Raw genomic sequence first — 14,472 nt, forward strand, 5'->3', positions numbered from 1 at the left:
TGTTGGCAAGCGCCCACTGGCGCACGACCATTAGCGCGAGACCGTTGTCGTGCAGCAGTTGGAGATTCTGCTCCGCCAACGGTCAGCCTGGCAGTGATCACGGCAGAGAGCGCAGCGAGAGGAGGATCGGCCTTCTCCCGCCCGGCCTCAGGCTGGCGGGTGAGCTGGGAGGCCCGGGGGGCTGGCTGAGGGCTGTGTCCTGCAGAACTCCAGAGCCCTTGCCACGCGGCCCACTGACTGGGCCCAGCCCTTGACCTAAGTAATGGTGGCAGCAGTCTCCATGGGTCACAGTCCATGGAGGCCTCAGCAACCGAAGTATACGGACGCTGCCATTAAGGTGACAGCTTCACCAGCTTCGGTCTCTCCGTTCAAGTTTCTGATTGGTATTTGCTAACGTTTGTTTCAGTGGAGCTTTATAGGAACATCGTGACCTGACCTCAAGAACAAAGGATCTGACCCCAGAAGTCTGCAACAGCTAACCACGCCCCTCCCTCACCTTTCCCATAAAAGGGCTTTGCGGAAAGCTTTCAGGGAGTTCAGGGTTTTTAAGGCATGAGCCAGCCGTCTCCTTGGATGGCCCTGCAATAAACCTTTCTCTGTCCCAAACTCTGATGTTTAGGTATTGTTTGGCCTCACTGTGCATCGGGCACACGACTTGCTTTTGGTAACACTAACAATCTACAGCAAATGTAATACTTAAAGGCATGATGTTTAGAAAAAAGCTCTTCCAACCAGGAGTGAGATGGGGCGCCAAGCATCACTGTTTACTAGTCAGTGTTGTTTGGGAGGTCCTGATCAATGCAGTAAAACAAGTAAAACAATCAGGGGTGTAAGAATCAGAAAGGATGAAACCACGCAGTCATTGTTCTTGGACGATGGGATTGTTCACATAGAAAACTTCAAAGAATATATACAAATAAAGTATTCGAATTAGGGGAATTCCCTGGTGGTCTAGTTGTTAGGACTCGGGGCTTTCGCTGCCGGGGCCTGGTTCAGTCCCTGGTCGGGGAACTGAGATCCAGCAAGCCTCAGGGCATAGCCAAAAAAACAAGTTATTAGAATTAATAAGATACGTTAGCAGGTTTTTGGATCCATCAATAAAAAGCAATTGCATACCTACAGTCCAGAAACTAGAAAACGATGAAAAAATTCCATTTACTTTAACAAAAGATGTAAAATACCTAAAACAAAATTAGCAAAAGTTGTGCAAGAGACTCAACAGCCGAAGTTCCAACTTCTCTAAGTTTCCAACCGCCATTTCCCACCGGAAGGAGATGGCGGGGCAACAAGATGGCTCTAGGCAGCATCTCAGACCTTTTGGATGCTTTGGCACCCCAGTCTCCCTGATTGTATGGAAGGTTCGCAGTAAATCGTGTTGGGTGGATCCTCAAATAGATCCAACTCCTGGCAAAATCACGGCCCCAGGTGTGTCCTCAACTCGTAAATTTTCCAGTAGATACTGAACGTCTGGAATGCTTCGGGGCTTGATTCCAGGATGATTCTAATGAGAAAAGTAGATCCAAATCCTTATACATTTCATCCCAAAGAATGGTCCCAACTCTGTCTTCGGGACTGCATGCAATGTGTTGAGTAAATCCGTGCTGTTGGGCTTGATTCCAGGATAGTTCCATTGGAGACAGGGAGATCCAACTCCTTACAAACTCAAGTCCCAGAATATGTCTCCAACTCTAAGACTTCTAGATTGCATCTTAAAGTCTGGAGTAAATCCACACTGTAGGACAGGATTCCAGATTCCAGAATGGTTACAATGGAGATTAGTAGATCTGACTTCTCACAAAATCGAGATCTGAGGTGTGTTGTTTCTTTCAGTGGAATAGCTCAGTGTAGGGTCACAGGCCAGGATGGTTTGCTGTGCAACCACGTGGATGGACCCCCTTATAAAATGGAGGCTCAAGGTGTGTCCCCAACTCTTAAACTTTCTGGATTATATCAAATATCCTTAGTAAGTCTACTATGGAGGATTTTTCTCAGTGGAGAGGAGTAAGTTGAACTCCTTGGGTTTGCCTTCAATTCAAATGTCTCAAATAATTCATGCTGGGATTACCGGGCCAGGATTGGATAGTTTGCAGTGAAGAGTGGATTGAACCGCTTACAAAATTGTGGCCCAAGGCATGTCTGGACTTTTCAGCTGGGGACTTTGGGAGGCCACGTCCTCCCATCTGCCATCAAAATATTGTTTCACTGTGCTTATCTTAGAAAACTGATAAAAGTGACTCCCATAGTCTGCTAATGGGCTGAGAATTTTCTGAAGGTAGGCAGTCCTGCCACAGTGGCCACCAGGGGACGTGTGGTGCAGCTGAGGAGACCTTTTCCAGGCCCAAGACACCACACTTGGGGGGACTTTCTTGGTCCATAGACCCAGCCGGTCAACCTCGAACAGGTGGAAAGGTGGGACTGGGCTTCTGAGGCCCAATGGACTCTACCACCAGTCATCTCAGGGACTTTCCCTCAATTTATTTATTAATTATGTTTTTGCCATGTAAAAAACAGCTTTATTGAGATATAATTCACATTATACAATTCACTCATTTAAAATGTACAATTCAGTGGCTTTTAGTATATTCACAGTGTTCTCAACCATCGACACAATCCATTTTAGAACATTTTTATCATCCCCAAAAGAAATCCCCTACCTTTTAGCAGTCACTCTCATCTCCCCTCAACACCCTCCCAGCCCTAGCTAACCATGAATCTACTTCCTATCTCTGTGAATTTGCCTGTTCTAGGTACCTTACACAAGTGGAGGCATACAATATGTGGTCTTTTGTGTCTGGCTTCTTTCAGTTAGTATAATTTTTTCAAGGTCGATGCATGTCGTAACACATATCAGTACTTTATTTCTTTTTATGGCTGAATAATATTCCATTGTATGGGCACACCACCACATTTTATTTATTTATTCATCACTTAATGGACATTTGGGTTGCTTACACTTTCCAGCTAATTATGAATAGGCTGCTATGAACATCCGTGTACAAGTTTTTTGTGGACATATGTTTTATTTCTCTTGAGTATATAGAGTGGGATTACTGGGTCAAATGGATTTTTTAAGGCTAATATTCCATTGTACATATATATCACATTTTGTTTATCCATTCACAAGCTGATGAACACCTGAAATGTTTACACCTTTGGGATATGAGAAATGCTGTTATGAACATTGATGAATAAGTTATTTATTTGAGTTCCTCCTTTTCAGCTTTCTTGGGTATATACCTAGGAGTGGAATTGCGGGATCGTATGGTAATTTTAAGTTTAGCTTTTTGAGGAATCACCAAACTGTTTTCCACAGCAGCTGCACCATTTATATTCACCATTTATATAGTCATGTATAAAGATTCCAATTTCTCCACACCCTCACCAACACTTATTTTCTGTCTTTTTGACTATAGCCATCCTAGTGGATGTGGGGAGATTCTTTTATTTTCATACCACTTTTTAAAGTTACAGTATTCCAGGAAATTCATTTCAACAAAGTTTTCAGATTTATTGTCCATAAATTTGTATATTAAACAGTGCAGTGTCTTTAATTCTGTCCTCTTGTTTTATTCATGGCTTTTCTGTGTGTGATCAATGTGCTTATACAATGTTGTCAATTTTATTAGTCTCAAAAAGCCAGTTTTCTTTTTTTTTTAATTGGTTGATTCCCTCTCAATTGTAACTTTTTTCCCTATATCATTTAATTTTCTACCTTTTATTTTGGTCTTCATTCTACTTACTTGGAGTTTTCCAGTTGTTCTTTTTCTCACATTTTGAATTAAAATAAGATTCCAACTGCAGGTGACCCTAGGCCGACTCTCATACATTTGCTAGTATTACTCTTACAGTAAATATTTACTTAGTGCCAGCCATGTACCTGCTATTGTGGGCACCACAGTGAACAACCAGTTAAAGTCTTTGATCCATTTTGAGTTAACTTTTGTGTGTGGCATCAGGTAAGGATCCAACTTCATTCTTTTGCATGTGGATATCCAATTTTCCCAGCACCATTTGTTGAAAAGACTGTTCTTTCCCCATTGAATGGTCTTGGCATTCTTATTGAAAAAAAATTTGTTTTTTTTTTTCTTTTCTGCGGTACTCGGGCCTCTCACTGTTGTGGCCTCTCCCGTTGCGGAGCACAGGCTCCGGACGCACAGCCCCAGCGGCCATGGCTCACGGGCCCAGCCACTCCGCGGCATGTGGGATCTTCCCGGACCAGGGATCGAACCCGTGTCCCCTGCATTGACAGGCAAACTCTTAACCACTGCGCCACCAAGGAAGCCCTGAAAATTATTTGATCATACATGCAAGGGCTAATTTCTGGATTTTTTTTTTTTCGGTACGCGGGCCTCTGACTGTTGTGGCCTCTCCCGTTGCAGAGCACAGGCTCCGGACGTGCAGGCTCAGTGGCCATGGCTCACGGGCCTAGCCGCTCTGCGGCATGTGGGATCTTCCCGGACCGGGGCATGAACCCGTGTCCCCTGCATCAGCAGGCGGACTCTCAACCACTGCGCCACCAGGGGAGCCCCTGGATTTTCTATTCTCTTCCATTGGTCTATATGTCCGCCTTTATGCCAGTACCACACCATTTTAATTAACATAGTAAGTTTTGAAATCAGGAAGTGTGAGTGCTCCAACTTGGTTCCTTTTTCTTTTTGCGGTACGGGGACCTCTCACTGCTGTGGCCTCTCCCATTGCGGAGCACAGGCTCTGGACGCTCAGGTTCAGCGGCCATGGCTCACGGGCCTAGCCGCTCTGCGGCATGTGGGATCTTCCCAGACCGGGGCACGAACCCGTGTCCCCCGCATTGGCAGGCGGACTCTCAACCACTGCGCCACCCGGGAAGCCCCAACTTGGTTCTTTTTTTAAAGAACATGTTGGCTATTTAAGATCCTTGAGATTCCTTATGAAATGTAGGATTTTTTTTTTTTTTTTTCTATTTCTGCCAAAACCATCACTGGGATTTAAATAGGGATTGCAGTGAATCTGTGGATCACTTTTGGGTAGTATTAACGTCCTAACAACATTAAATCTTCCAATTCATGAACATGGATATCTTTTCATTTACTTATGTCTTCTTTAATTTCAGCAATGGTTTGTACTTTTCAGTGTACAAGTCTCAAATGTCATATTTATTTTAAATGTCATGATAGTATTTGGGCGTCAAGTTCAGCTCTCTAGCTGCAGGCTTGAGGATTCTGTCAGTAGTGCTGTGTTATGATGGAGAAAAATTTTGGTGCTGTGGAAGCATAACAAAACACTTATCATGTCTTGTTGTCTCCCTAGCTAAAATCTGAGTCCCTTGAAAACAGGGACAGTGCCTTCTCTGCCTCTCCTGAGAATGCCAGTCAGTGCACTTACTAGTTGGATATCCACCCACCCAGTAGCCACAGTGACTACTTACAAAATGCAAATTTGATCGTATCTTCCTGCTTAAAATCCTTCAAAAGCATTGCTATCAGGATAGCTGTTATTAACGTGTTCTCCAAAGTCCTGTGGTACAGTCCCTGTCAGTCTCTCCCATCTTAGTAGGAAGACTCCTTCTAACTCCCTGCCAGCTCTCCAGCCTTCTTTTCTTCTCTCTAAAACAATGTTTTCAAACATTTCTAATTGCAGCCTACAGAAAGAATTTTATTTTATAGTGCAACCTAGTTTGTTATGCATTAACAAAAGTTTTGTAAAGCAGTACAGTACTTAGCTTTACTACTTATACAATGCACTCTGATATTTTCTATTCTATTTCTTTGAAAAAGTACCCACTAAACTGATAATATTACCAATGAGGTACAACACACATTTTGAAAAACACTGCTCTGGGCATTCAATTTCTTTGCCTCGGGTCCTCTGCATATGCTATGCTCTGTCGGGAAAGCTTTTCTTGTATCCTCTTTACCTGGGTAAATTTTACTCATTCTTCAATCAAAGGATGCTTCTCTCTCTGGAGTCGACTGCCTGCATTTAAGTCCTGAAGATCGTGATGAATGATTTAATACATGCAAATAACTCAGAACAGTGCGTGGCAAATAGTAATGCTTCATCTTATTAATGCGGAAGGTAATTCTACAACTATTCGTGTGACTGTTAATATCTGTCTTCCCACACCTCCCAGACTACAAACCCATTAAGTCAGAGACTTTCGTTAATTTTTGTTCATCTTTATAGTCCTAGCGCCTCACTTCGTCTGGCACACAAAGGGCGCGCATAAACAACGGCTAGGGAAACACTGCCCAGAAGAAATAAAAACGTAGACAGACTGGGCACGGAGCCAGCGTAGGGCGTCACCACGGCGCTCCAGAGGCCCCGCCCACCTGGCTGTCGGTGGTCACGTGGGGCTCCGCTGGGTTGCCGCCGGGGAAGCTGGGCGAAGATGGCGACAGTGAAGCAGACGCCCCTGTGGAGACTGGTGGGCTTGGCGTCCCTCCGGGCTGTAAGTGCCCCGGCCCGCCCAGGGGCGGTCCTGAAGGCACCGTGATGGTCAGGGTCGGGGGCTTGGCCCATCGCGGCTGCTCTCGGAGAGGCGAAGCCGGACAGCTCATCAGGCCAGGAGGGTTGGGAGGGCTTTGGAACTTGGACCCTCTCTGACCCGTCCAAATCCCTTGAGGGGCATGGGGAAACTGAGGCCCAGAGATGGGGAGCGACTCGCCCGGCTCGTGGACACCTGGGTCGCCATCCCAGGCGTCCTCATTCCCTGGCCAAGGCTCTTTCTGGTGACCCTGGCGTCTGTCTCCCTGTTATTGAGCTTCAGACTTCCTCAAGTCCCTCATTAAGGAAAATCATGATTACCCTGCCAGTTCGAGTGGAGAAACCCAGGTCATCCCCCTCCGTCCGTCTCCATTTCCAGCTCTTGTTGCATTTGGGGACGCTTGGCGAGCTATCCCAGCGTGCTGAGCAGGACTTACATCGCGTGTGGCCAGTTGTGATTCCCTTGGAATTGTACTTTGGGCCAGTTTGATCCTGGTGTTTCCACCTCTCGCCCATGTTCAGTGAGTGGAAGGAAAGTGTAGGAGACCTAATTGTATAAAGGGTTGAATACATTGTGTTGGGTAAGAGCTGAGATGTCCCAGTGGTTCTGAAGCCACTTTTTCGGTTGAGTGACAGGTCTCTAAACCCCGGTTTTCTTGATCTATGACATGAGAAAACATTACCTCAGAGTTGGTTTGGAGATTAAGGAAAACGTAAGTAAAGCATTTAACATTGTTCTAGCTCTTAGTAAGTGATTGCTCAGGTGTTGCCTTAGAGTTTAGGAGGAGTTTAAACTGGTGAAAATTACACTGCCTTGGCAGTAGGGGCCCCTCTCAGAAAACCATTTCAGTGTCTACTAGACCACCTTCCCCCACCGATTGCTCATTGCAAATAAATCCAGTAAGTCCAACTTGAAAAGTTAAGAAAATTAAATGAGATGGTGGATGTAAATGTGATTTGAAAAAATTCCTGGTGTAATGAAATGCTGGTAGTAGGCCCTCCTTCCATGGGGTAACTTGCACAGACTTGATGTCAGAACCAGACGGTTAAATCCAAACTTCCTCACTTCCTACCTGTGTGATTTGGGGTCTTACTGAGGCTGTTTCCTCCTCTATGGAATTCAAATAGTGATAGTTCCTGTCATGTAGGGACCAAGTGAGGTGCTGATGTCTGGAAGTTAGCACTGGGCTTTAGTCAGTTTTAGCTGTTGATAAAGGTACCATAGCTCAGGAGGCTGTGGCCCAGGATTTGTGTGGTTAGAGGGGATTATTTCCATGCAGAACTTTACAGAGGGAATGAATTGGGTGTTTAACCAAGGCGAGAGAAGACTGGGGGGGACCGAAGGGTGGCAGAGGCAACATGGCCTAGGGGTTAAGAGCATAGGCTCTAGATCCACACTGCTGGGTTCAGATATGAGCTCAGTGACTAGCTAACCATGTGACCTTGGGAAAATTACTTAATCTTCTTGGACTTCAGATTTCTCACAGTAAAATGGGGATTATAATAGTTCCTACCTAATAAGGTGGTTGAGAGGATAATATGGGTTAATATGTAAAAGGCTCTTTTAAGTGCCTGGCAAATAAATAGTAAATGCTTCAATAATAGTAAATGCTTGTTTTGTTGTTAGTATGAAGAGTTGTTATGGGGAAGGAAATAGAATTGAGTTTATTCTGTTCTCATAAAAGGAACTTGGAAACAGGTTTTACATTCTTTCAACAACGTTCTGGTTATTTATTGAGCCCATATTAGGTAGCAAGGCCTTGGAAACATAACAATGAATAAAACAAAGTACCTGCCTCATGGAGCTTACCTTCCAGTGCGATCGTTTTAGGGTAATGTACCAGCAAAGGCTGAACATCCCTTTTGGAGGGATATTCAACTTGCAGGGACCTGCCTTTTGACTTCCTGAAATTCAGTGGCTCATCACCTTAGTCTCTAGGAAGCTTTGCTGGCTAAAACCAAGGCCAATTCAGGTGAGTTATTTAAGTTCCAGCTGATTCATAGCTGGGAATATTTCCTTCCTTAAGGGTTTCAGGAACTTGGGATCCTTGTCAGATTCCCAGTACCCCTCTCCCCTTGCCCCATTGCAATATGTTTATCCAGAGCAAATCTGGTAAAATGCAATTTAAACAGTATTAAGTAGTACTAAGAAGAATAGAGGAAAGAGGGGAAAAAAGCCTTGTATTACTCGGTGGTGGTGGGGAGGGGGAGATTTCCTATAGAGGACTTTATATAGGACAGACTTTACACAGAGGAGACTTGGGGCCTTTTTTTAATGTCTTCAACTGCTGAAGGTTTTATCTCCTCTCAGACTCACTCTCCTTGTCATCACCCAGCCTATGATTATAAGAGAACAGAGCCCCGTCCATCCGCACAACCCCACAAAGTCCAAGACTGCTTCTCACTGCACTCAGTAATTGCCCTCCTCTGGGGCAGATACGCCCTTCATGCATTTATTTGTTGTTTTAATAACTATTTAATGAGTGCCTCCTTTGTGCCAAGCACAGTGTCAAACGTGAGAGGAAGTGGAGGTTACGACAAAGTCGCTCATAGAGCATACATTCTACTGGAGGAATCATTCAGCAGGCATTATTTGCATTGCTCTCAAGGAATTATAGTCCTGAAATAGAAAATAATGAGGGTGAGGGGATTGGCAGCTTTACAGAGGGTAGTCAGAGGGGCCTATCTATGACTGAAAGATGAGAGGGAGCCAGATGTGGGAAGGGCCAGGTGAAGAGCATCCTGGGCAGAGGGAACTGTAAGCCCTGAGGCCCTGCTGTGGGAGAAAGGCTGGTGGGTCTGGAGTATAGTGACCCATCTGAGGGGTGGGTGCAGAACAGTAGGAACCAGTAGTGAGTTCTCAGAGATTGGCAGGAGTCAGATGATAAGAATCTTATAGGCCATGGTGAGTGGGGAAGGAATGAGTCAGGTTTCTGGCTTAGCAACAGGGTGCATGTGATGCTTCTTACTGAGATAGGGAGACTCAAGTCGGACTGGGCTTTAGGAGTAATTAAAGTTCTGTTTGGGGACATCTGTGTTTGAGAGCACAAATAGGTTTGTTTAAAAAAACGATCTAGGGACTTCCCTGGTGGCACAGTGGTTAAGACTCCGTGCTCCCAATGTAGGGGGCCCGGGTTCGATCCTTGGTCAGGGAACTAGATCCCACATGCATGCCGCAACTAAGGAGCCCACATGCCGTAACTAAGGAGCCGGCGAGCCACAACTAAGACCCAGCGCAACCAACTAAATAAATAAATATTTCTTAAAATAAAAACCTAAATGCTCAACTGTCAGGCAGTTGGAAATGGGTCTGGACTAAAGGAGAGTTGGAAATGGCCCTGTACTGGGAGCATGAATCACTTACTCCAGAGGTCCCCAACCCTCGGGCCATGGACCAGCATCAGTCTGTGGCCTGTTAGGAATCAGGCTGCACAGCAGGAGGTGAGCGGTGGGCAAGTGAGCGAAGCTTCATCTGCCGCTCCAAATCACTCCCATTACCGCCTGAGCTCTGCCTCCTCTCAGATCAGTGGCAGCATTAGATTCTTATAGGAGCGCGAACCCTACTGTGAACTGCACATGAAAGGGATCTAGGTTGCTCGCTCCTTGTGAGAATCTAATGCCTGATGATCTGATGTGGAGCTGAGGCAGTGATGCTAGCGCTGGGGAGCGGCTGCCAATACAGATTATCATTAGCAGAGAGGTTTGACTGCACAGAGACCATAATAAATCAGTTGCTTGCAGACTCATATCAAAACCCTATCAGTGAGTGGCAAGTGACAAACTGCATCTTATGGAGTAGACTGGACATAAGCCACACACTTCAAGTGTCACTGTCTCCCATTGCCCCCAGATGGGACCATCTAGTTGCAGGAAAACAAGCTCAGGGATCCCACTGATTTTGCATTACGATGAGTTGCATAATTATTTCAGTATATATTACAATGTAATAACAATAGAAATAAAGTGCACAATAAATGTAATGTGCTTGAATCGTCCCGAAACCATCCCCTCCCCTCCACACACAGTCCGTGGAAAAATTGTCTTCCACGAAACCAGTCCCTGGTGCCAACAAGGTTGGAGACTGCTCTCTTACTCTATTCCTGTTTCTAAGTGAATTTTTTTTTGTTGTTCTTGATTCTAAAACAGAGCAAATGTGAATTAAAGGGTGAGAAATATTGCTTCTTGTCTCAGTATTAGTGAAGATGGATACATTCTTTCAGATTTCCCCCCCTGGAGAATTGTGACAATTTCCTCCTGTTACTTTGTGTTTCCTCTTTTAAACCCAAGGTTAGCACTTCATCTGTGGGTACTTTCCCAAAGCGAGTGAAAATTGTGGAAGTTGGTCCCCGAGACGGACTACAAAATGAAAAGGTAAGGATGGAAATCAACCAAAAAAGTTTTTGCAGGCTTTGAGAGTTCCATGTGGTGGGTGCAGAACTATACCCAACTTAGGGCCGGGTTGGGGAGGCCAGGCAGGCACCTGTGACAGTTCAGCCACAAGTGTTGTGACCCCGGGTCCACCTTAAGGCCCTGTGGGGTGGGGGATGGTAAGTGCTGCAGGAGTGCAGAGGGAAGGTCAGGGCGTGCCTTTGATCCAGCAATTGCACATAAGGGGATTTGTCCAAAGAAAGTCATGAAAGTCACATGTAAAGATTTAGCCTTGCAGATGTTCCTTAAAACCCTGTTGTAACAGCAGAACAGTTGGAAACAACCTAAATGTTCAGCAGTTGGGGATTGGCCCTTATCACTTATGGGACAACCTTACAATGGAACAGTGAGGTAAAATATTTAGGATATAATAGGAGTATATTAAGATGTAATCAGATTATAAGATAGTGTCTATATATATTTAATCTTATACTTTTGTGTAAGAAACAAAAAATTTGTATATGTGTGGGAGCATCTGCCTAGAAAAGGATCATAGAACAGTGCTGTCCAATGGAACTTCCTATGAAGACAGAAGTGTTCTAGGCTTGAGCTGTCCCATACAGTAGCCACTAGACACTTGTGGCTGTTGAGCACTTGAAATGTGACTAGTGTGGCTGGGGAATTGAATTTTTTAATGTAATTTTAATTAATTAAAATTTAAATAACCACGTATGGCTCATGTCTAATGTACTGGACTGCACAGATCTAGAAAGTTACATGTCAGGGTATTAAGAGTGTTATCTCTGGGAGGTTTTAAGGGTGGTTTTCTTTTGTTTTGGGCATGTTTTTCTGAAATAATCATGTATTAATTATTTTTTCAATAAGAAAACCTCTTATAAAATTTTTTTTTTTAAAGCATGATCAGCCTACCTTTAATAGTGAATGTTGGTTGGAAACAATAAGCTGTAAGCTCTCTGAGGACAGGATTATGTCTGTTCTGCTCACCGCTGTATCTGTAGCTCCTAGCACAATCCTTGGAACATAGAAGCCTCTCAAAAATTACTTGTGGAATAGATTAAATTAAAGCAGTGGAGAGAAATTGGGGGTGGAAAGGCCTGGCGAGAAGGACTTGGAGATTTTAGGATTTTTGACCTAATTCTGTAAGTACTAGGGAGCCATGGAAGGCTTTTGAGCAGGAGAGTGAGATAATGGAGACTGTGTTTTAGAAGGATTCCTGTGTGGGATGAATTGCTAGAGTGACTGTGACCATGCTGTAACATACATGCGATAATGATGGTAGATTTGGAGATAGGAGTCCACAGAGTCTGGTGAGCAGCTAGACATGGTGAGGGACAGAGAAGCAGTAGGCTGATCATGTGAGGATGAGATCCTGTGCCAGCTGAGAGACAGAAGGGGGAGGGTGTGACCCTTTGAAGGCCACATCTCATAGGACCCAGAAGGTTAGTCATCTCTGCCCTTTCAGGCCATGGCAATTTGTTTATGATGGGGTCATAAAGCAACAAAAATTTAGTTTAAAAGCCTGTATGACAGGAAAATATTGTTTCCATGTCAGTATTAACTCATTTTCAAGTGAGAAACTGCTTCCATTGCAAAATGCTATCTGTAGAACTCGAAGACAAGCCTTGTTCTGCACCTGCTGGCCAGGATTACATGTGAATTCATGTTAGTGTTCGAAAGTTGAGATAGTGAAGTGCTTGCTATAGTAAAAGCTTTGAACTAACAGGCTGCATTCTGAGACCATTTTATTACTGACTTTGCCAACCTGTCTCTTCCGGTTTTTCTCTGCATTACAGAGTATTATACCTACTCCAATGAAAATCAAACTGATAGACATGCTTTCCGAAGCAGGACTCCCTGTTATAGAAGCCACCAGCTTTGTGTCTCCCAAATGGGTTCCCCAGGTGAGCCCCAGCCCTCAGGCATGTCTCAGATGAGAGGGATGTAAAGTTTGGCACTTGCCCTGGAAGTCAGTAGAAGTCAGGAATGTAGGTTTCCAGGTCTCTGGCTTTGAGAGCTCTGTGTGCTTCATAGTAGCATGTGCAGCAAAAGAGCATGCCCCGGGAGGCAGGTGGCTTGGATTCAGTCTTGGCTCTGCCCCGACTTGCGTGGTGAGCTTGGTGAGGGCTTCCCCTCTCCAGCTTCAAGATGACCTCTCAGGGCTTCCCTGGTGGCGCAGTGGTTGAGAGTCCGCCTGCCGATGCAGGGGACACGGGTTCATACCCCGGTCTGGGAAGATTCCACATGCCGCGGAGCGGCTGGGCCCGTGAGCCGTGGCTGCTGAGCCTGCACATCCGGAGCCTGTGCTCCGCAACAGGAGAGGCCACAACAGTGAGAGGCCTGCGTACCGCGCGCAAAAAATGACCTCTCAGGTCTCTTCTGGCTCTAAGAAGTCTAGAATCTCTAGGCCTGTCTAGAGGTGTGGCTTCTGCATTTGTGAAGGGGAAAGACTGGCGACTCCTGCTTCACAGAGATAGTCAAGTGGGAAGAAAGATCCTGTTCCAACTGAGTTAGATGGCACTGAGCACAGTGCCGGGCTCGGAGCACATTCTCAGCAAATGGCTACAAGTACCATTGCTGCTGTTGCTCCTTATGTAGAGTTGACAGTGTTAGCCATATGGAGAGACTGGGGATCTCACCCATGCCAAGGAGCCTTCTCGCTCATCAGCAGTCAAACAAATAGTAAGAGCATTGGGGAGACTCAGCTCTGCAAAAGGACTCATTCTGCAAGGGTCCTGGAGAAGAGAGATTTTGTGCTAAAACGGTTTTCTCTACCTGAACTCTCTGCCTGCCCTTAGTGGTGACTTGGCAGTGTCTCCTTTGGCTCTCAGATGGCTGACCACGCTGAAGTCATGAAGGGCATCCAGAAATTTCCCGGCATCAGCTACCCAGTGCTGACCCCAAATTTCAAAGGCTTCCAGGCAGCGGTAAGAGACTTGTTTTTGGTGGGGGCCCCTGAAATGAGATTGATGGCATTGGCCTCTGTCTTGTCCCTGGGCTCAGTCCCTGTCCCAGGATGTCTGTCTGAATGACTTGTCTCCAGTGGTGATGGGCACCGTCAGACAGACCTGGGGGCAGTCCTGGCAGTGCCACTCCCAGCTCTCTGATCTTGACAAGCTGCTAAACCTCTTTGAGCCTCAGGTTCTGCCTATAAAATAAGGTTAATGATGGTACCTAACATTGTGAGGATTTCAGAAGATTGGATGCACATGAGTTGCTTAGTAAGCACCTGGTAGAAGATAAGTGCTTAATAAACGTTAGCTCTTGTTGTTGCCCGTATCCTCTTTAAAGAAAGGTGATCAAGCTCTCCACAAGAGTTAAAGGTGGTTGCTAGTATCTGTCAACTTTCTTATAATTTTACATGAGAACGTCATTGGAGATGTTGATTCCGAATTTAGGCAAAAAGCTTCTTTTAAGAGTGACTTCCAGGGCTTCCCTGGTGGCGCAGTGGTTGAGAGTCTGCCTGCCAATGCAGGGGACACGGGTTCGTGCCCCGGTCCTGGAAGATCCCACGTGCCGCGGAGCGACTGGGCCCGTGAACCATGGCCGCTGAGCCTGCGCGTCTGGAGCCTGTGCTGCACAACGGGAGAGGCCACAACAGTGAGAGGCCCGCGTACTGCAAAA

The 14,472-nt window shown here is 45.6% G+C and overlaps 1 protein-coding gene across 2 annotated transcripts in view; it reads left to right on the top strand.

The window, feature by feature from the left end:
* The first annotated feature begins 6,358 nt into the window (after positions 1–6,358).
* Positions 6,359–14,472, top strand: part of HMGCL (3-hydroxy-3-methylglutaryl-CoA lyase) — a 16,904-nt gene continuing 8,790 nt past the window's right edge. The window contains exons 1-4 of one of the 2 annotated variants that reach the window (XM_007459170.1): positions 6,359–6,427; positions 10,750–10,833; positions 12,645–12,752; positions 13,680–13,775. In XM_007459170.1, coding sequence (XP_007459232.1) covers positions 6,368–6,427; positions 10,750–10,833; positions 12,645–12,752; positions 13,680–13,775 — 348 coding nt within the window. In that variant the 5' untranslated portion in view covers positions 6,359–6,367. The remainder of the gene's footprint in view (positions 6,428–10,749; positions 10,834–12,644; positions 12,753–13,679; positions 13,776–14,472) is intronic. The other variant, XM_007459171.1, reaches the window with a different exon arrangement.

Source organism: Lipotes vexillifer, unplaced genomic scaffold (assembly GCF_000442215.2).
Source record: "Lipotes vexillifer unplaced genomic scaffold, Lipotes_vexillifer_v1.1 scaffold496, whole genome shotgun sequence".
Taxonomy (NCBI): domain Eukaryota; kingdom Metazoa; phylum Chordata; class Mammalia; order Artiodactyla; family Lipotidae; genus Lipotes; species Lipotes vexillifer.